The sequence below is a fragment of the Rhinopithecus bieti genome, unplaced genomic scaffold (genome assembly GCF_001698545.2).
Source record: "Rhinopithecus bieti isolate Rb0 unplaced genomic scaffold, ASM169854v2 scaffold_42948, whole genome shotgun sequence".
NCBI lineage: Eukaryota > Metazoa > Chordata > Mammalia > Primates > Cercopithecidae > Rhinopithecus > Rhinopithecus bieti.
Window position 1 is genome coordinate 549,898 of NW_016817872.1, and position 22,082 is coordinate 571,979.

At 42.9% G+C, this 22,082-nt stretch overlaps 1 protein-coding gene across 1 annotated transcript in view; it reads right to left on the reverse strand.

Moving 5' to 3' along the window:
• Nucleotides 1-6,171: 6,171 nt before the first annotated feature.
• ASTN2 (astrotactin 2) overlaps nt 6,172-22,082 on the reverse strand; it is a 384,514-nt gene continuing 368,603 nt past the window's right edge. Inside the window, exons 11-12 of the mRNA XM_017856274.1 lie at nt 21,389-21,572; nt 6,172-7,036 (exon numbers count right to left, since the gene is read on the reverse strand). Coding sequence (XP_017711763.1) covers nt 6,799-7,036; nt 21,389-21,572 — 422 coding nt within the window. The 3' untranslated portion in view covers nt 6,172-6,798. The remainder of the gene's footprint in view (nt 7,037-21,388; nt 21,573-22,082) is intronic.

Below are 22,082 nucleotides of genomic sequence, written 5' to 3' on the forward strand. Positions count from 1 at the left end.
GGGTCCAGAATCTGAATTCTGAACTACCCATTTGGGGTGCTTGTGACTACCTAAACTGACAACCTCCCCAGTCTCCCTGTTTCACTCACACAGACACACACACACACACACACACACACACACACACACACACACACAGAGGCATACATGCCTCTCTGTCCAGCAGAGCACACCTGTAGCCCCTTGCCCTCCCCTGCTGCCAACTCTTGTAAAACAGGAAAACAGAACAGCTTGGCTTTGGCTATAACATGTACAAACACTTGGAGCAAAGTTTCCAAAGGGAGACAGACAGTGAACGCCTTTCAGGGTCTGGCAGTTTTATGGGCAGAGGCCAATTAAAAAGCATACCCCCACACAAAGCCCTTGGGTTTGTTTGGCTGTGGCCTTCTCTCCAGGCCCCTTGCAGGCTGCATTGACAGTGCAAATTGGAAGGACCACTGTTCTTGAGGGATCCTGGACATTCACAGTGCTGCTGGGGGATCTTCCTTCAGGATTTCCTCATTCGAGGCATCAGGCTCAATTTCAATGGGTGCTAGCTATGGGCTAGGTCCAGGGCAAGGCTCCAGGGTTTAGAAGGAATTCTAACCAGACCATGCCCTTGTGTTGCTCATAGTCCTTTGGAGAAGAATGACATTGAGTGAGGAAAGGGCTAAAATGGAAGTAGGGAGTCCCCACTGTGAGACCTCGGAGAAGAGTTATCAACTCCTCTGGGAGAAGGCAAAAGGCCTCAGGAAGCCAGTGTATGACATTTAGGGTGGATCTGCCCAAGCTAGAACTCCACTCCCACCAGAGGGAGAACACATGCAAGTGATGAGAGGGGATGAGCAAAAGGCATTTTTGAGACTTTTGTGTGTCTGGAGAGTAGGGAGTTGAGTTCACAAATGACAACAATCAACATGTGTAAACTGCCTGTCACATGCCAGGTGCTGTTGTAAGTATCTACTGTAAACTGACCCATTTAATCCTGAGAAAAACCTTATGGAGGACTATTTCCTTTAAGTAGCAGAGAGATAAACCAAGGCATGAACAGGCTGTCACCTGCCCGGGGCTACAGAACCATCAGCATCCCATGGTTAGTGTGGCCAGGACAGGGACTCAGGTTGATTCTGGGGCAGTAGAGTTGGCTGGGAATGTGGTGTTGCAGAAGAAGCTGAGTGTTAGGGAACTCCAGGTCTCCATGCTCTGCGGCAACCTGGCTGAGACTGTGACCCTCCCTAGACTGGCCAGAGACAGTCATCCTGCTGTTGTCAATCTCAAAGGGAGGTAGCAAAGATAAAAGAGAGATTAAAAGTGCTCTTTGTACCTGAGTCATCATCTGATATAATCTTTCACATCCATGACACATAGATCTCCCCTAGTGTGGTGGGGGCACATGGAGAACCCAGGGCCCACAGAGGTGAATGGCTTGCTCAAGGTCACATAGCAGCTCTACTTCAGGAGCAAGACTAGAACAGAGGTCTCTACCTGAGGAGATAACAGAGTATAGTAGTGAAAATTCTGGAGTCCAAAGAGATCTGGATTGAAATCTGGTTCTGCCACATACTAGCAGCCTGAGACCAGAAAGTTTCTTAAATTCCTTCAGATTCATTTCTCATATCTTTGAAAAAAATGATAATTTATACATCACGGAGTTGTTAGAAGTATATGAAATGATATTTATGTAAAGAATGTCTTATGGTAAGCAATGAATTAAATGATGATGGTGATGAGGATGAGGATAGTGAAGATGAGGAGGAAGAGGAGGGAAAGGAAGAGAAGGAGAGAACTCAGCACTATTTCTGTAAGTCCAGTGTTTTACACTTCCACAAAATTCTACACTACTTACGTAAGCCCCTTGCTATGGTTCCCACACCTGCATTTGAAAGTCAGCACATTTGTGTATAATTGCACTCAGGGCCATGAATGGTTTTCACATAAAGCTAAATTATATTCTCGGCTCTCTGATGTCCCAATGACTGTTTCTGCATGATGCAAATCACGCCTCATCCATGCACACTGTCCGTTGAACCCATGTGATTTATCATTCACTTCATGCCCCAGCTAGTTCTGCCCAGTGTAACACCCAGTCAGCAGTGGGGAAAGATAAAACCCAAGTCACCAGGCTTTGATTAGCAAATCCTATTGAGTCAACTTCCTTGACACCTCTCAGATCCAGCCTCATCACTGCCATGGCCCTAGCTCAAGCTTCCTCATCTTCCTCCTAAACAATACCTATAGTCTCCTACCTAGTCTCCTTGCAGCTAACTGTCTCCTCCCCACTGTCCTACTTTGCACTCTGAACGGGCTTTTGAAAATGCTTATCTGCCCATGTCACACCTCTACTTTCAGTCCAGTGCCTTCCAACGGTCAATGTGGTCTGCCTCTGACAACTTCTCCAAACACATCCTTCATCTCCCTGACCACACCACTTGTTCACTATCCCTCAAATATGGCACACTTTTTCATCAATATGCTTGTCTCTCTGTCCCTCATGCCCTTTTTCTCCTACTCTACTTACTGAACTCTTATAAACCCTTTGACTATGAAGGTTTTCCTGATGATGACTTGCCTTCCAATGGCAGAGTCCATTGCACCCACCCTTTCTCATGTAAAGACGTCATTTTAGGACTGGCACAGTGGCTCATGCCTATAATTCCAGCACTTTGGGAGGCCGAGTTGGGAGAATTGCCTGAGCTCAGGAGTTCAAGACAAGGTTGGGCAGGATAAAGAAAAATTACAATACAAAAAAAAATTACAAAAATTAGCTGGGTGTGGTGGTGTGCGTCTGTAGTCTCAGCTACTTGGGGGACTAAGGTGGGAGGATCGCTTGAGTCTGGGAGGTTGAGGCTGCAACGAGCTGTGTTAGTACCACTGCACTGCACTCTAGCTAGGGTGACAGAGTGGGACCCTGTCTCTTAAAAAAAAGTCACTATAATAACTATTTATTAAGAGCTTTTGTTTTCAAGTACCCAATGGCTTTATATACATCATCTAATTTAATCTTCCCAACAGTCTTTGAAGTAATATATTTATCCCTTTCACAGATGAGAAAAGTAAGGCTTAGAGAGGTTAAGTAAATGCCAGCTAACCTGAGCTTATTAGTTAGCAATATTTGTTGAGTTTGCCTCCTAAATTTCTCTTAAGGGTTAGCCCTGCCTCATTGTAAATTGCACAGCCAATATTTAAACCCAGATTGGCTTGACTCCAGAGTGTCTGATTTTATCACACTGTATTTAGTTAGCTAAATTCTGGGAGTTCCTTAAGGGCAGGAGCTAGATCCTGTTCATGTTAGTACCCCAAACCTGGAAATCAGTACTCAGGTATTGGTTGGAAGTTAGACTTAGTTTTTGACTTAAGATAGAGAAGGGAGGTACTGCACTTAGTAGCCCTAGCAGGTAGCGTGCTTACACAGTGCTCATCATTTGGAATTACTTTGTCTGCTCAAGTTTAGATCTCAGTATCTCAATACCATCACTTACTATCTACAGGATTTGGGGCAGGTTATTCAGTCTGCCTAAACCTGAGTTTCTTGAATTGTAAAATGATCACCACAACAGCACATGACTGTTTTGCCCATGGTTAAATGAGATAAGTATGTAGAGCCATCGGTATGATGAGGATTCCTTAAATGGTAGTTACCAGCATTTGTCTGTAGGGCACACTTTATCACAAAGTCTGCTGAGAGAAGATATTTCTTTACCATCCAGAAGAATGAGGTCATTTAGGGGTGATTTCCTATGCACCCCTAACACACACCTTTGTGTGTTCACAACTTCTTTATATGGCGGTGAAGACTACACAAGAAGTCTCATCCTTGCCAGCATATTGTGACATGAGCTTCCCTGGCAAGTTTCATGGCAGCATATGGATCAATCTGGTCATGCAGAGGCCGGGGCACCATACCTCCCAGCTTCATTTACGTATCAAGAATGTTTCTTTTTTTTAACTACACACTTCTCTTTGGGGGTCTTGTTATTGCATTAAATTCCACCATGGTGACCACTTCTCTTTGAGTTAGGATTTTGACTCTAGTTATAATTCACATAGCTGACAGAGCTGTTAATCATTAATTCTTTCTTTTAATCAGAATTATGTAGGCCTTTCCCACCCAGATTTTCCTGGATACCTGCCCAAGACTCACAGTATTATACATATTGTCTCTGTCAGGAGAAAAAAGAAAAAAATAAACAAAAACACTATATATTGCATTGGATGCATGTTAACTCCTTTATCATTCAAGCTGAGAAAAAACCCCTTGAGGTGGGACCAGCATTGACTCCACTTTGTTGATAAGAAATCTGAGGTCAAGTTACTCCCTTAAGGGCAATAGCTGGTGAATAGCAGTGTTGTCAGACTCAAGCTAAATCAGGCTCAGACCACCACACCAGCACACCGAGTGTTGTAATTTTCTGCAACTGTTGAGCTAACTTGTTCCTCAGGTTGGGTCAAGACAATGGAAAGCTACAGCAACTGGATAGCTCTCTGAAAACCTGGGACCCAGGCCCAGCAAACTGATAGCTCTCTGAAGGCCCATGTATACCCAGGAAGTGGTATACCCGAGAGGCATTTAGAAGCTCCACCTGTATACTTAGAGAAACATAACCCCAATAATAGTAAACTTCCTGAAAAAGTGCCTTAGAGCTTAGACTGTGAGAGGTTGAGAAGCTTCCCAGGCACCAAGGATGGAAGAATCCCTTTCTGCCTTGTTTGCTTTTGTGTTACCTATTTCCCAATATGAATCGGAGTCCTGGGGGCAAAAATGTCCTCAGTATGTAGGTTATTGGGAAGTGGATTGTCAATCTCATCAGCATTCGCCAAATTGAGAAGTGAAGTAGCCATTGTTTTTTCTTTTTTACTCACCACTATACAAATGAGGATAGGCATATTTTGAATGGCTTATGTTTTATTGATATTCAGTATCTTTTCCTCTTGTGAAACCCCACAGTGCTATACTCTCTTCTCTTAACAGGTGTCATCTTTGCATTATGATATACCTGACCAAATCCCATCTGCTCAAGCTAGGTAGCTTATTTGAACTAATACAAGGGTGTTAAGAATTTATAACACCTCTTTGTACTCATTACCCTCCCAGGGAAGGGTATACTGGAAGCAGTGCAATTATCATTTAAAAGGAGGTTTCAATTACACCTCAACAAAGCTGTTTCAAAAATAGATAAATAAAGGGAGATTCCAATGTTGGAATGTCTCCCCCTAAGCTACCATCACCTCCTTCATGGAAAATGACAATGGCACCCCTCTCTTTAGGGCCTTCTCCAATCCATTCTTCACCCTGTAGTGAGAATGATTTTCTTAAAGAGCAAGTTGACTATTTTAGTTATATAGATAGTCATGGATGCTCCAAGACAGTGTCAAGCTTCTTGTCCAAAGCTTCCAATGCCTTACCAAGCTCCCAGCCTCACCTTGCCAAGCTCCCAGCCTCACCTTTTGACACCTGTTACTTTGATCCCTACTCTTAAGGAAAGTTTTCAGTCCTTGAAAGAGGTGTACTGTCTCTTGTCTCTGGGCTTTTGTTCATATCCCCTCTTGCTGGAGCAAATCCTATCTTTTTTTTTTTTTTAAGTTGTCAACTAGGCTGGATGGAGTCCAGTGGCACCGTGTCAGTTCACTGCGACCTCTGCCTCCCAGGTTCAAGCAATTCTCGTGCCTCGGCCTCCCAAGTAGCTGGGATTGATTACAGGCGCATGCCACCATGCTATTTTTTATTTTTTGTATTTTTAGTAGAGATGGGGTTTTGCCATATTGGCCAGGCTGGTCTCAAACTTCTGGCCTCAAGTGATCGACCTGCCCTGGCCTCCCAAAGTGCTGGGATTACAGGCACGATCCACCGTGCCTGGCAAGCAAATCCCATCTTTTCCACCTCTCTGTCTGGCTTATTTCCCCTCATCCTTTGGGTTTAGGTATCACCTTTTCAAGGAAGCATTTCAGGAGCCCTCCAGTGTGTCTCATGCTCCAACAGTGAATGCAGAGAACCTCCATTCTTCCTCTAGCACAGCTTGAAATGATCAGACTCCTTCTCTTAATTTCCACTGGGCCATAAGTTCCCTGAGGGAAGGAAGCTTCTCTGTCTTTAGTTGCATATGCTCTGTGACTGGCACAGGGTAGATACTCAATAAGTGAATAAACAGAGGTCTCTCAAGAACATTCCTTTGGTAAGAAATACCACCCAAGCAGAAAGAGAGACAATAGGAATTTTTAATGCATGGACAGGCCTGCAGGGGACTCTGGGCAGACTCACAGGTAGCAGGAAGAGGCAGGGTCCCACAAACTCAATAATGTCCAGCAAAAAAGAGAGAGAAGTCCTTAAAGACCCATGCTTCCTCACTGCAACCATCCTCAGAGCTTCCTTCCTGGTGCTGAAGAGGTCAAAACTGTCTCCTCTAGGGGTCAGGTCAAAACTGTCCCTCCATAGGTCTCCTCCAGGGGTCCATGGCAGGAAGAAAGCAGAGTGTGGCAGGAAGGAGGAAGAAGAGCAAAGGCCGCTTGGTCTCCACCTGAAAACTTCTGCCTCAGGATTGACAGCCATCCATAAGAAAAGGTTTAAAAAGGAGAGACTTTTGATAGAGTCAAATAATATCTTTGAAAAAATAAAAGATAGAGAAAAATGAATAATTCCATTGGTTACAAAGGTCTCTGTCCACTATCCACAGGAGAAACCATTTGCTTTGGCCTTGCTGGCAAGTTTCATCTGCTAGGCCCATCCTCAGCTGTCCCCCAGCCCACCCAGGCCCCAGGATCCAGGAGAATACTGCTCCCCCTCCCATGGAGAGTCTCTGTGCTCACGGAGGGCGATACCCTCCCTCACCGGCCCTTGGACTCCCCATACGTGTTCCGGGCCATTGACACCATCTTCTCCTCACACGTGATTTTGGTGTCCTTGAGGATGCTGTACCACACCATGCCTGCAGGCCGGACCTCCTCACTGCGGCAGAAAAGATAGGGCACCGTTTCCACACGGCTCTGGATGTAGGCACTCCGCAGGAGGCTGGAGCAGTGGCTACTCACCCTCTCCAGCCGCCGTAGAATCAGGTGGGCCTTCCTGAAAGGTAGGATGAAACAGCCATGATTAAAGAAGCCCAAATCAAGAGTTAGGCCTTTGAGATAGTGAGTAAATGTCAACAAACAAATGAGAACTTCTTCTCCCAATCATTTCCTATCTATTCCGGATCGGAGTGTGGAACTTCAAACACTTACTCAAAAATCACCCTAGAACCTGTCTTCTTCAATTGTGCAATGTGTTAAAAAAAATGAACAAGAGTCATAGCTTTTAACCTAATATTTTTACTTCTAGGATATGGGAGCCCTAGGAGTTTGAAGGTGACCAGCCTTGGACTCTGATCAAATAGATATTATTATAATGATTAAAAAGCAACAAGAACAACTAAAAGTTATTGACACCATATGCTAGACACTGGGTAAACACTTTAAATATATTTTAAATTTTTTATTTAGCCTTTATAACTATCCTGAATGTATTGTCTACCCCCTTTTAATGGGTGAGGAGTTCAAGCAAGGCTCAGAATAGTGACACTACTTGACTAAGGCAAACATCAAGTTGGCCACTGGAGTTGGAAATAATCTAAATCTAGGCCTGACCACCCACAGTCCCTTTCTAACTGTCTGTGTTCTCATTTCATGAACTCTTTCACACTCTTTTCTCCCAGTCTGGAAACTTTGAAATCTTGCCCTTTGTGATTCCCTTTCATCAAATATATATATGTCCCCAAATCAGAACTTTTCTGTGTCTCATTTTTTTCCATCTTTAAAAAAATGATGATGGTCTTATTCTCAAGTTGAGTGTGAGAAATGCCTAACACCTGATATAGAGCTCAGAGTAAGCTTCTAATAAATGATAGTTACTCTTATAAAGGATTGCTGGAATGAGCCCTCAGGATCAAGGTTACACTGAAGACTAGCCTTACCAAGAATCATTCTGTACTATGGAGGATAACCTTAAGAACTTATCTAGAGCTCTATAGGATGCTGCTGGGAGAAATCTGATGGCTGCATAGACAAATAAAGCCAGGAAGGATTGTTGCAATCACCTAGTCTAGGGTTTTTCAAAGGTGGCACTATCGACATTCTGGGCTAGATATTTTTTTGTTGTGGGAACAATCCTATAGGACATTTAGCAGCATCCCAGGGCTCCACCTACCACCAATAGTACCCTTGCCCCAGTCGTGAATTGTCAAAATTCTTTAGACATTGAAGAATTTTCAATAGCACCCTTGCCCCAGTGAAACTGTCTTTAGTCATTGCCAAATATATTCTGGGGGCAATATCACCCAAGTTGAGAACCACTGACCTAGTCTGACCCACTTTCATTAAAAATGTGGAAACTGAGGCTTAGAGAAGGAACAGAATGTCTTTATCCCAGGTCACATTACAAGTCAGCTTTAGTGTAAAGCTGTCTGTCTCCATGTGGAAACCACTTTTCTCTATGTTCCAGCATCTTCAAGATGCCCAGGCACCCTGGGAGGCTACATGAGAGGTTCTCTCTCCTGCTGTCCTCTCCATGCCCCTCTGATACCACAGGAGGGAAGGAGTTTTACAACAACAGACCCCACAAATGGGAGACTGTGTTAGGCACCTGCATAGCAGCTGAAAAAGGACCAGGCTTATGTGTGTATATTTTGTGGGCACAATTTATGAGGTGCCTTTCAAAAAGTCCTCTTTGTATAGTTCACCACTTGGGTGGAATATTTCCTGAGGTGCCAAGAATTCATCACTTCATAATCACACTCTAGCCACAGTCCTCTTTCCCCTTGGGCGAGTGCCCCCCCAAGAGGAGCCTGAGGAGTTTCTTTTCCATCCCTTCCATTTGAGTTCTTGCTTCGTTCTTTAATAATTCTGTGTCCTGGGGACATTTACTTAACATCTCTAAATCTGTTTCTTCATTTGAAAAATGAGACTGTTGTGAAGTTGAAGGAGATAAAGTCATTTCTTGCTGATTTATTGAGCATTTATTATGTGGCAGAACTTCTGGTAGAAAAGATGGACAAATGGAGATGACAATACGAGTGACAAAAGCAATTATAAAAGAAGTCACGAGAGCTGTTTGAAAACAGAGGAAGGTACTTAAGTAGGATCAAGGATGTCCAAGAAGACTTCCTATTATGTGTGAAACATGTGTTCAGTCTCCTAAATGAATAGGAGTTAGATAAAGAAGAGTAAAAGGCGGCTGGGCACGGTGACTCACGCCTGTAATCCCAGCACTGTAGGAGGCCAAGGCGGGTGGATCACAAGGTCAGAAGTTTGACAGCAGCCTGGCCAACATGGTGAAACTCTGTCTCTACTAAAAATACAAAAATTAGCTGGGCGTTGTGGTGGGCACCTGTAATCCCAGATACTCAGGAGGCTGAGGCAGGAGAATTGTTTGAAACCATAAGGCGGAGGTTACAGTGAACCAAGATTGTGCCACTGTACCCCAGCCTGGGCAACAAGAGCGAAACTCCACCTCAAAAAAAAAAAAAAAAAAAGTAAAGGTAAAAGTACAGAGATAAGAGATGCATAGATGTTCTGAGAATCTATGGCTGCAATACAGTGTACAAGTAGGGACACAGGGAAAACTGGAAGGAGTCAGAGTCAGGCTGCTGGAGCCTAGCAGCTAGGACAGTGGTTGTATGGAGTAATGATACATCCACAGGCTCCAGAACACGGACTGCTCAGGTTCAAATCCCAGCTCAGCCACTCACTCTGTGTGATACTGAGTGAACTGCTTTACCACTTGTTCCACAGTTTTCTTACCTTACCCACAAAATGAAAATAATAACTGTATCTACCAAAGTGTTATTTTTAAAATAAAAAATTAACAAACACATAATAAACTGTCAATAAATGTTATCTATGATTATTGTCTTGAGAATAAGTGGGAGACTTATTGAAATATTTCAAGAAGCAAAGTAACAGGTTTGGACCTGAACTGTTTAAAAATACTTCTGGTTGTTTGAGGAGAACTGAGTGGAAGCAGGCAAAACACAGAATTAAACCAAGTGGAGGCTAGGAGTGGTGGCTCATGCCTGTAATCCCAAAACTTTGGGAGAATGAGGTGAGCAGATCACCAGAGGTCAGGAGTTTGATACCAGCCTGGCCAACATGGTAAAACCCTGTCTCTACTAAAAATACAAAAATTAGCCGGGTCTCATGGTATATGCCTGTAATCCCAGCTACTCGGGGAGCTGAAGCTGGAGAACTGCTTGAACCCAAGAGGCGGAGGTTGCAGTGAGCTGAGATCGTACCATTGCACTCCAGCCTGGGCAATAAGAGCAAAACTCTATCTCAAAAAAAAAAAAAAAAAAAAAGTAACCAAGTGGAGTGCACAGTGAGGTGTTAAACTGTTTCCCATTGTTGTACTTACAGGTGTTGGTTTCATTTTTCTCTATACTGATAAAAAAAAAAAGCTTCTTTTCTTGGTTTGCTCATCTATGCAAAGGGAACAGCAGATGGCTCACCTCATAAAGTTATAATGAGGGTTAAGTCAGTACATGTCAAACTCTTAGAAAATTACTTGGCACAAAGTAGCACCTGATGCATGCTAGAAAGTATCATCACCATTATCATTACTACCACCACCATCACTCTCATGGTCATCATCATTATTATATATCATTAGGTGTATTTTGTGTACCAGGCACTGCGACTGGTATTAACTAGTTTAAGTCTTGGGTATCTTTATAAGTCAGTGACAAGAGACAGGCAGATAGAAATATTAACAGCCTCTAATTCGGGGGCAGAGCACTGGGCTGAGGAACACTAAGCATGCTGTTCTGGGAATATAAAAGATGGACACCAATCCTCGGTTTGGAGACTCAGAGTAGTCGCTCAAGAGGATGCCACACCTGAGCTAGGTCTTCAATAATGAAACAGCATTTTCAGGTAGATGAGAAGGCAGAGGAAATTGCCCATCCCAAGTTAGACTGGAGAGAACATAAACCACTAGTTGTTTGAAATAACCAGTGCAAAGAATAGGTGGGAGACCAGTGAGCTTGGCAGGGATCAGACCAGGCAGACTCTTCCAAGTCATGACGTAGTACTTGGATTTTATTCTGGGCAATGGAGAGACATTTTCTGATTAGACAGTCACAGAAGTAAGCGATAAATATAAATAGAAAATGATGCTGGAAAAGACAATTCTTCCAACATGCCCAAATGCCCTTCTTCCAAAGGAACAGACAAAGCCTCCTTTTGCATGGATTAGGAAAATATATTTGGAGTGAGAAAATGATTTTGCCTTTAAGGAACACCTTGAGTTAGTAACAAAGGCAAAGCTAGAACCAGGGTTCCTGATTCCAGAGTCAAGATGAAGTGTTGGCTCTGGAATCCCAGATTTAAATCCCAGCTCTATAAATTACAGCTATGTGGTTTGTGAGCAAATTCTTCAATGCCACTAACTCTTAGTTGTAGCATCCATAAAATGAGAATAACAATTTTGTTGGGAGGATGAGATACTATGGACAATTTGCTTAGCTCTACGTAAATGTTAGCAATGACTGAAAGCAGAATATTATAGTGAAAAGGACACAGGCTTTAGAGCCCATAAGGGCAAGTCACTTCACCTTTCTAAGCCTCAGTTTTCTCTTGTATAAATGAAAATAGAAATATTTATTTTGTAGGGCTGTTGTTAGGTTGAAATGAAATGATGGCTACAGGCATCCAGCACAAGACTTTGTACATAACAGGCACTGAACCAATGTTTGCATTTAGAAAACAAAGAAGAGGCCGGGCGTGGTGGCTCTAGCCTGTAATCCCAGCACTTTGGGAGGCTGAGATGGGCAGATCACGAGGTCAGGAGATCGAGACCATCCTGGCTAACACAGTGAAACCCCGTCTCTACTAAAAAATACAAGAAAACTAGCCGGGCGAGGTGGCGGGCGCCTGTAGTCCCAGCTACTCGGGAGGCTGAGGCAGGAGAATGGCCTAAACCCGGGAGGCGGAGCTTGCAGTGAGTTGAGATCCGGCCACTGCACTCCAGCCTGGGCGACAGAGCGAGACTCCGTCTTAAAAAAAAAAAAAAAGAAAACAAAGAAGAATTCAGAAAGTGAAGCCATGGAGAGAAGGGTTTCAGGTGCTCAAAGACTGGGAAGAAGGAAGAGCGGGAGTGAGAGAGACCAAAGGCAAAAATGCTGCTTCAAGGCGTGCTTCAAGTTTTCCCTGGAGGGGAAATCATAGGTCAGAGTGACCACTTTTCTCAAATACCGGAAATGAAATCTTCCTCATTGGAGATAGGACCCACTGGGATAGGAAGCAAGAGGTGAGGGAGGGCCACCACATACTAATTTATTGTTTTATCACCAGGTGAGACTGAGACAGGAATTGTTTGTGAAAGAGTCAGGGGCTGGGCCCAAATGCCACTTTGCTGGGAACAATTCTATTCCCAGCACCATTCCCCAATCAGCTGTTGACTCACTAATCAGGACAGAGACCCAATTTCTAAGGGGGCCCTGAAATGGAGAAAAAGAAGACAGGCAGGAAGAAAACATTTCCATTCGCCTCCCTCCCTCTGGAGTTGAGCCTCAACTCTGCCTTCTGGAGTTGAGCTTAAGTGTCTCTGAGTTAGCTGACCCCAAGCTTAATAAGAATTGAGGACATGATGTGGTTGCACAAAAATGGGAACATAACCTTCAGAAGTGGAGAGGACAGAGGTTAAGGGAAGTAATGGCTTTATTCATGGTGTCCTCGTCAGGCTCCATCTGGAGAACCTCCGACACTTCTGGTAAGAGGGACACATGTAAACTGCAGCCAGATCATGATGCTGAGGGATGTCTCTAAAGCAAGCCTGCTGAGCTGAAAGCAGGAATGGAGAGTGCCCATGGAAGAGGAGATTTAGGCCATTAGTTACATGGTTGTAGCAACAAAAGACAAATGGGCAAAAATCTGAGGGTCAGGGATGATAATGACTGTAATTTATTGAGTACCCACTATGTGCCAGAAAGTGTACCTATGCAACATTATTTTACATCTAACCCTCAACACACTTTTAGAGTCTACAGGTGATAAAAAAGAGCTTCAAGCCAGTCATTGATTTGACCAGGGTGACAGGAGGATAGGGAGAAGTTTCAATCCTCTACTATAAGGCACCAAAGCATATGACACAGCCACCCTAAAACTATCAGAAGACACATTTGGCTCAAAATAATAAAAAATGTAAAGCTAAAGTCCTCTAAATTTAGAATGGTTTATTCCATGTGGCAGTGGGTTCCCCATCGCTGGAGGTGATTAAATCAATTCTGTTTTAGAAAGGGGTGTGCTACAGTGGGAGTCGTAACAGGTGTTTGTCATTGTTGTTTATTTGTTTTTAATCTAAAAGGCATGAGAGCCTTGATCCACAGAGAAATATCATCTGATGACCACTCACTTCACAGTAAACTTTGCTGTGACACAATTGCCAAGCACTGAATTCCTGAGCTGAGAAGACCACTTTTGCTGAGGCTCTATTCATGACTCAAAGTCACACTGAAATTTCATCTTCAGGAAGCCTTCCAGATCTTCCCAGCTATCATAAGTCATGTTTTCCCATTTGCTGCTGAAGCATTTTATTTATTTGTGGAGATACATATCACATTTTTTCTTAGTTGTGCACATATCTTGGGATGCGATGTGGTTTCACAGGACACCAGCTGAATATCAGAAGACAATATTCTAAATTCAGACTCCAACACTTAGAGTTTAGACCTTGCAACTATGGACAGTTTACATAACTCCACATGATTCTCTGTTGCTTAATCTTCAATATCTATTGTTCAGGAGATTAAATGAAATATAAATAACTGGGCCAATAATAGATGCTCAACTAATATTTCCCACCTGCTTCTTGGACAGTGTAGGTCTCCTCTGGTGTTCAACTCTTTACTATGCAAGAACATCGAATTAATAAATGCAAACTGCCGGGCGTGGTGTCTCACACCTGTAATCCCAGCACTTTGGGAGGCTGAGGCGGGCCGATCACTTGTGGTCGGGAGTTTCAGACCAGCCTGGCCAACATGGTGAAACCCCGTCTCTACTAAAAATACAAAAAATTGGCCAAGCGTAGTGGCGGGTGCCTGTAATCCCAGGTACTTGGGAGGCTGAGGCAAGAGAATCGTTTGAACATGGGAGGCAGCGGTTGCAGTGAGCTGAGATTGCACCACTGCACTCCAGTCTGGGTGACACAGCAAGACTTCGTCTTGGGGATGGGGGCAGGGAGGGAAGAAAGGAAGGAAGGAAGGAAGGAAGGAAGGAAGGAAGGAAGGAAGGAAGGAAATGCAAACTGACTTGAAGTGAGAATTTTCAGTCCTTAGCTTTCAAAACACAGCAGCTCTTCGGCAAGGGTCAATAAAGGGATGAAATGGCATAAAATTATCATGTGGACCTAAAGAAATAATCAGGCAAGTGGGCAAAAGGTTTATGTGGATTTGTTTATAATAACAAAGAAATTGTAAGAAATATAGTTGGTTGTTAATACAAAACCAGATTAATGTGTGATACAGTCACATATTTGCATGACTAAAAGACCCTTAAAAAAGATAAAACATTGACATATGGCCGGGCGCGGTGGCTCAAGCCTGTAATCCCAGCACTTTGGGAGGCCGAGACGGGCGGATCACGAGGTCAGGAGATCGAGACCATCCTGGCTAACACGGTGAAACCCGGTCTCTACTAAAATACAAAAAAATAGCCGGGCGAGGTGGCGGGCGCCTGTAGTCCCAGCTACTCCGGAGGCTGAGGCAGGAGAATGGCATAAACCCGGGAGGCGGAGCTCGCAGTGAGCTGAGATCCGGCCACTGCACTCCAGCCCGGGCGACAGAGCAAGACTCCATCTCAAAAAAAAAAAAAAAAAACATTGACATATGTATCTGCGGGGAAAAACTCGTACGGCATATTGTTAAATAGAAATAGGCAGATATTAGAACATAGTTCATGGAGTTGTTAAACATAGTAGAGATGATAGAGCTATGGTTGTAGACATGAACATATTCTTAAGCCTGTATCTGTTTCCCTATCTCCATGCATTTCCATATCTGTATATGGAAATACACATGTACACTGTTAACAATGCACTCTCTGGGGTAGGGTTGGGATTATGTGGCCGAGAGGTGCACAATTTTCATTATTTTATATATTTCTGTATCATTTGGATTTTATATAATGAACAAGAATTATTTCAGAACAAAATCAAATGAAGGTATTTTCATTTTAAAATATGAATATATACACATATATTTTTAAGCTGATGTGATGAACTTGTGCAATGAAGCCACGGTTTTATGACTTACCAGTAGTTCATCAGGGTTACTTTCAAAATAAACCTACATCAAATTTGGCCTCAGCTTGCTCCTATCCAACAGAAAGTCAGAAGCTCAGATACTGCCACTGGTTATACACCTTTAACACCAGGTTTGAAATGTGATTTGTAAGGTGACCACTGAAAATGTTTGCATTTGCTTTTTCTTTTCATCCACTCAGAAGAAATCATAAGACTTTTTCAAAAATGTGTTCTTTGATGACAGAAATGACTGAGTCTCAACTGATCCAAAGCTATTTCAGTTGGAACTGATGGGAACTTCAAGACAATAACTAACCTTGCTATACACTATCAGTGGGGAAAACAGATCCATGGGACACTTGTTCAACGTCCAAAGTCAGTGTGTTTTGTTAGTATTTCTTTGTTAGTAATAGTTAGTTGGTATTAGTATTAGTATTTGTTTCTTAATTGAAGGTAAAATGGAAGATACCTTTAATTATAAGATATGTCAATGCTTTAATAACAGCCATTCAAGAAAAGAGGAATACAATGCTTAATGTACACATCCACTGTGCACAATCCGTCCTGATTTTAGAAATGCCAAAATATACAGAAAAAAGTTAAAAGTGCTTCTAAGATTATAGGAATATGACCCTAGAAGCCTAAGTCTGCTCTTGCTCCCATTATCTTAAAAATTCCGAGAGTTAATTCAACATATCCAAAGAAGCAGCTAACACAATCTTGGAGGAATACACAGTGACATACCAGGCTTGTTTGTTTTCACTAAGAACACAGCAGGGGATGTGTAACTCTTTTCAAATCCCATGACATGTTGAGAAAGATCCTGTGATGATTTCTGCAATCTATTCGTAATGCCTGCCATGGAGGCAAGAGGAGCTGACATCATAAATACATCATTCCTGGTCCAGATAGGTCAATTTAATGGAAGCAAAATGTCCTCAAGAGCTTGCTGTCTCCTCTCTCTCAATATGCTCAAACGTAACTGAAAGTATAGAGAAGCCCAAGAGTGGTCAAAGATGTTCTGACCCGAGAAAATTCTGGTCCCTGGCCACCTATGAGCTCGGTTTTTCAAGTCTCCTAATAGGAACCTTATGGTTGGGGACAGCTGGGTGTCAGCAGGTCTTCTTCGAGCAGCTGTTTGCAGTAACTTGTGATCATAAGAACTAGGCTCTGGGGGACACTGGCCTGATAGATTTATTAGGCAGAGGTAAGAGATGTCCTTTTGTCACTAAATCTTGTGGGGACACGTATGACCACAGATTTAGGAAAGATTTGAAAACATTTTGGGGTTTCGTGATTACATAGTCCAAGAGAATCCTAATAGAGCTCATCTTATGATATCAGTCCTCAATGTACTCCTGGAAAAAGCTCTTATCACTCTAGTCAACCTGGGTCCCTGAGAAACAAAACGTGCAGGGCTGGAGGTGAAATTATACTAACGATGTGTCTATTCTCTGGTCTTTATGACCTTCAGTGTTTTCTGGTACGTTGGCTTCCCAGCTGGAAGAGACTTTGGAGTTCAGCCCTTTCATGTTACAAACGAGGTCCAGAATGGGGATGGCTTGTGTCCAAGGTCACACAACAAGTAGGTGACAAGGCTAGGACAGAATCCCTGGGCTCCTGGCTTTGGAGAAGCATCTTGCCATCTCTTATTTCCACTGTGATGTTCTGCACACTTGCTAATCCTTGAAAGGCAGAGCAAATTTATCCAAATTGCTCCTCTGTTTAAAACATTTATATGGCTTCTGGGAGAAAGAAGAAACTTGTGAACAGAACTCACAAGAGCCATCATGATCCGTCCTTTGCTAAACAATCCAGCCTTGTTGTTTTTGTTTGTTTGCTTTTCCTTTTCACCTTGAACTCTCCTCTTTCACTTTGAATTCTTTTCTCCAATAAGATTTGTATTTTTAACTGAACTATATTCTCTTACCCAACCTTCTCTCATCTTTGCATTGGTAATTCCTTCTGATGAGAAGACTCTCTCCCTTCCACCTGGAGGACCCTTCTTCATTCTGTTTCTAAACTTAGAAACGTTCTTTCTTTCACAAGGATTCTTCCTTGAGCTCCAGGTCTGGATTAGCTGCTCCAACTTTCTGCATCTGGAACTTGGTCACTCCAAGTGTGCTTTCGGGGCCAACAACATTAACATCACTATGAGAACTTGTTACATTGCATTTTCTGGAATGTTAAAAGACATCAGAGTTCACGGAATTCAATAAATGCAGAATCTCAGGCCCAACCCAGACTACTGAGTCAATTTAGATTGTAACAAGTCCCCAGGTGATTCTCAGGCACGTTAAGGTTTCAGAAGCACTGCTCTGAAATGCTCGTCCATTCACATGCCAAATGCCATTGCAATTGCCGGCTGACCAATCTTTTCCTCATTACATGCTGAACCTTGTAAAGGCAGGATCTGTCATCTTCACTTGTATTTTTAGCCTCCAGTACATGGCCTGACACATAGTTAGCACATTAAATGAATGAATGAATCAATCAATCAATGAAGTGAGATACCTTCAAGTCTTTTAATATTTGCAAGGACATTGCATTTCTTGGAATATTAGAAGACCTCAGAGTTCATGGAATTCAATTGTTTCCAACTGTGATCTAAAGATTCTTGAGGGCTTGGAGAGACATAAGGGATGCTTGGGATTGGGTGGGGTGGAGGGGCATAGAAGAGGTGACCCAGCAGGTGGGACTCCATGCCACCCACTCCAGTTTCTACCAGAACAAATCTTTAGTCATCTGGTCCACACATTTAATCATCTCATTACCCAATTACTCAACAACTAATTACTTAGAACCTACTTATAAATGTGAATACGACATAAGGGATCACTAACTACACATAGTTTACATTGTAGTGGGGAAGACAGATAATATGTAAGTAAACATACAAGCAATATAAGATTCTAAATCTAGTAAGTGCAGGAAAGATAGTTAAACCATGAGGGTGTGACAGAGCAAATGGGTAGACATTTTAGAGAATTCTCTGTGGAGGTGGGCTGTGATTCCATGTAAGATTTATTTAGGAAAAAAAAAGCCACTGGTTAAAAAAAAATAACACTGTTCTAGTTCATCCTGATCATGTTATAGGTGAGGAGACTAAAGGCCAGAAAGTGGCAGAGCCCAGGGTTGCACAGTGAGTTTATTAGCAGCACGAGGATAGATTAGGAGGCAGCTTCCTTGATTCCTGCTGACATAATCAGTGTGGGATGTTGGAGCAATCTCAGATATCCTCCTGGAGACTAGAAAGACCAGAGGAGGAGGAAGTTGGATGACAGGGTGGGGACGTTCACAGACAGTGGCTGGTGACTGCCTGACTAGGGGTTAGCAGGTTATCACAGTCCATTACTGAATGGATTGCCCATCCTTTGTGGGCGGCCTGGCGGCCTTTCCAGAAGATTTATGTCCTGAAGGCCGATAAAGGATTCCAGGAGGCTGTAAAGACAAAGTCAGAAGTGGAGCTCTGGTTTAGCTTCCACACAAACTCCCTGAGCCCTCTGGGAAAGCCCAAAAGAGTGGAATGCCTTCCTCTGTCCATAGGAAAGATGGCAGCCGAGACGACTCACACAGCAGCTTTCATCTGGGGCTCTTCACTTCTGCCTGCTAGTCTGGCCCTCCTTTAGGTTTTATCTAAAGAATCTTCCTTTCATGTGCAAGGGAGAAAGTTAAAGTCCAGGACCCAACAGAACTGATAAGGCCTTGCCCTGGGGTGAGATCCCTTTTATCCCTGGACCAAGCTCTCATTTCTGTCCCTGAGAGCCTAAAATTCTTGGAGGGCCATTGCAAATGTTCTAAGGGCTCAAGGTAAGAGCTCAAGGCAGAACTGGCCTCCATGTCAAACTCTGCACAACTCTGGGCAGCTCATTTTGCCCCATGGGACCTCAATTTCCTTATCATCCAAAAAATGGCATTAATACCCTACATGGTCATTTCGAAGTTTTTAAAGCATGAAGTGCTGCCCACTAAGTATTTCAGGAAGTCATGCGATTCTCTCCAATGCACCAATGCCACCCTGGCCTAGAATGCTATGCTGTCTTCCTGGGACTATTATCACAACAGCCTCTAGAGCCTCACTGCCGCTTTCTTACCTTGACCCCTATAATCAAGCCAGAGGGATCTTTCTCCTTCGATGGTGTGATAATATTATTCCTTTTTGTGAAAAATACTTGAAAAGCTTACCATTACCCTAAGGAGATAAGACCAACTTCTTAACCTAATTTAAAGAGCATTCAGGATCTGGCTCCCACTGACCTCCCCCTTATTATCTCTTACCATTCCTGCTGTCACACACTTTGTTGCAACTACATGGAAATTCTTTAGTTGCTCCAAACACAGTGTTTACCAAAGTGTAGGCTGAGTTCCTCTAGGGTAGGGAAAGGATTTTAGGTGGTACTCAAGATGATCACAGACCCAATATTAAACAAAAATGAATCACATTTGCAAAAGTGGTTAGATTAGCTCTTGCATTCTCTTCCCCTCTTTCAGGTTACTTCAAAAAGAAAACATTGGGCCGGTCGGTGGCTCATGCTTGTAATCCAAGCACTTTGGGAGGCTGAGATAGGAGGATCACTTGAGGTCAGCAGTTCGAAACCAGCCTGGCCAACTTAGTGAAATCCTCTCTCTACTAAAAAAATTTTTTTTAAATTAGCCTGGCATGGTGGTGGGTGTCTATAATCCCAGCCACTTGGAAGGCTAAGGCAGGAGAATCGCTTGAACTCAAGAGGTGGAGGTTGCAGTGAGCCAAGATAGCACCATTGCTCTCCAGCCTGGGCAACAAGAGCGAAACCCCATCTCAAAAAAAGAAAAGACAATCTTGGTTTGGGGCTGTGTCTTTAACACTTCTCTAACTAATCTCCCTTTTGAAGGGACAGCCTCAGGCTCTGCTAGAATTGAACAACATTGTTTTCTGTTTTTTGTCTTGTTCCACTTTTGTTGATTTTGTCCATTGTATTGAAGGGTTAGGTTTAATTTTCTATTAAGGGAAGATGGTGTTGGTTTTTCCTTTACAAGATGATGTTGTGTTTTCTGTTCAAATACATTTTTAATAAGAAGTGAATCTAAGAAAGAAATACAAAATAAAATATATATGGTGGTGAGATGGCAAAAGTCACAAAAGTGGTAGGCAAATGATCCAAAGTTGAGAAGAAAACTTCCACTGCCATGTAATATTTTCTCTTCTGAGCATTCCGTCAGGTAGTTTCTCTACTCCAAACACCTATCCTTCTCCCCAGCAACCCTTACTTACCTTACCCCAACTCAAACCTTAGGCCTCAGGCTCTCAGCCCCAGTGCAGCTTCATTGGGTGACCTAGACCAGATGCCTATGTCTCATGTGTATTCCCAAAGAGTTCTGTTCTTCTGCTATCATGACACTTATTATTCCTGCTCTACATAACTGCCTGTTTAACTACCTGCAACAGGAAGTTATATATAGGCAGCAACCATTTCTACCTTTTTACCATTGCATTGTCAGCAGCCACCACATAACAGGTGCTGTTAAATATATGCTGAATGGATGAATGTTGCTAGATGCAAGACATAAAATGCAGCCACCACTGCATATACTGCTTTATGAAGCTTTAGATGATAGTGACTGTGCCTTAGTTCTGTTTGAATCATTGCTGATTCCTGGCATAGTGACTGGCATGCAGGACAAAAATAAAGCCTTCATACACGTTGAATTCATAAATTTATGTAGTCGTGTTCACTAATGGACTTTAGTCAAAATCATAGCTATTTACTGTAGAAAAACTCAGACTTCTTAAGGAAGACTGAGAAAGGCCCTGGATTATGCGTCATGGCCCCGCTGCCGTTCTCCTCCGTGATCTTGGTTAGGACACAGGCCTTCAAAGAGCCTAAGTTTCCTATCTGTAAAACGAGGTGGGAGATGAGCAAGGAGAATGATTAATGCAAAGAGCATCAATGCCCTTTCCCTATTAAACATTCCAGGAGTGCAGGAATCTAAAGTTCCAAGATTCTTTCATTCTCCCTGCTCATTTTCTATTTTTAGCCTTGACACGACTAAGGTGATAATCACCCTTATTTACTTGATAAAACCTATTCTCAGCCTATGGGGAAAGGGTCCAGAAAAGTCAACTGGAAGCAAAAAGAATATGCCCTTCCAATCACACAAATACGCCCATACCTGGGCCCCAGCTCATCTTCACTTCTCCAGACGAAGTCACCAAATTTTTCATAGTGAGAGTTGTAGTGGTGCTGGACTCGGAACAGCATTGAGGCTGAGACCTCCATCAGGGTGTTGTAGGCCATCTGCTGCTCCTTTCCACTTGTGTACCCATTGTACAGATTGTAGATCTTGTCAGCTATTTCTGAGAGGTCAGAAGGGCAGAAATTGATCATTGGGTGGTGAAAACAAGTAAGGATATAAGCATGGGCTTCAATAAGAAAGGCACAGTGGTGAGATAGTTTGCTTGCATAAGCTCTGGGAGCAGACAAACCTTAATTCCATCAGGAATACTTATTGACTGGTTGTGTTTGGTTTCCTATCATCTGGAGGTAATGATGTCTATTCTGGAGGTGCATTGGGAGAACTGAATTAAAGAGTGGATACAAAGCACTCAACACAGGGCCTGGCACAAAGTTTGTGCTCATAATTGCAAGCTTAATTATCAATATAATTATTGTACTTGTGATTTTATATACAATTGGCTTAAATAAACTGTCTTGGATAATCTCAACGTCCTCCTTCTATTTCCCCTTTGTTGTATTTCCAACACATTTCTGTGATCAGGTCTGATAGGTCCCCATTTGAAACACCTTTCAAAGAAAATCCAAAGGCTTCTGCTTGCTGTTCATGGTTATTCCTACTGCTTCAGTTA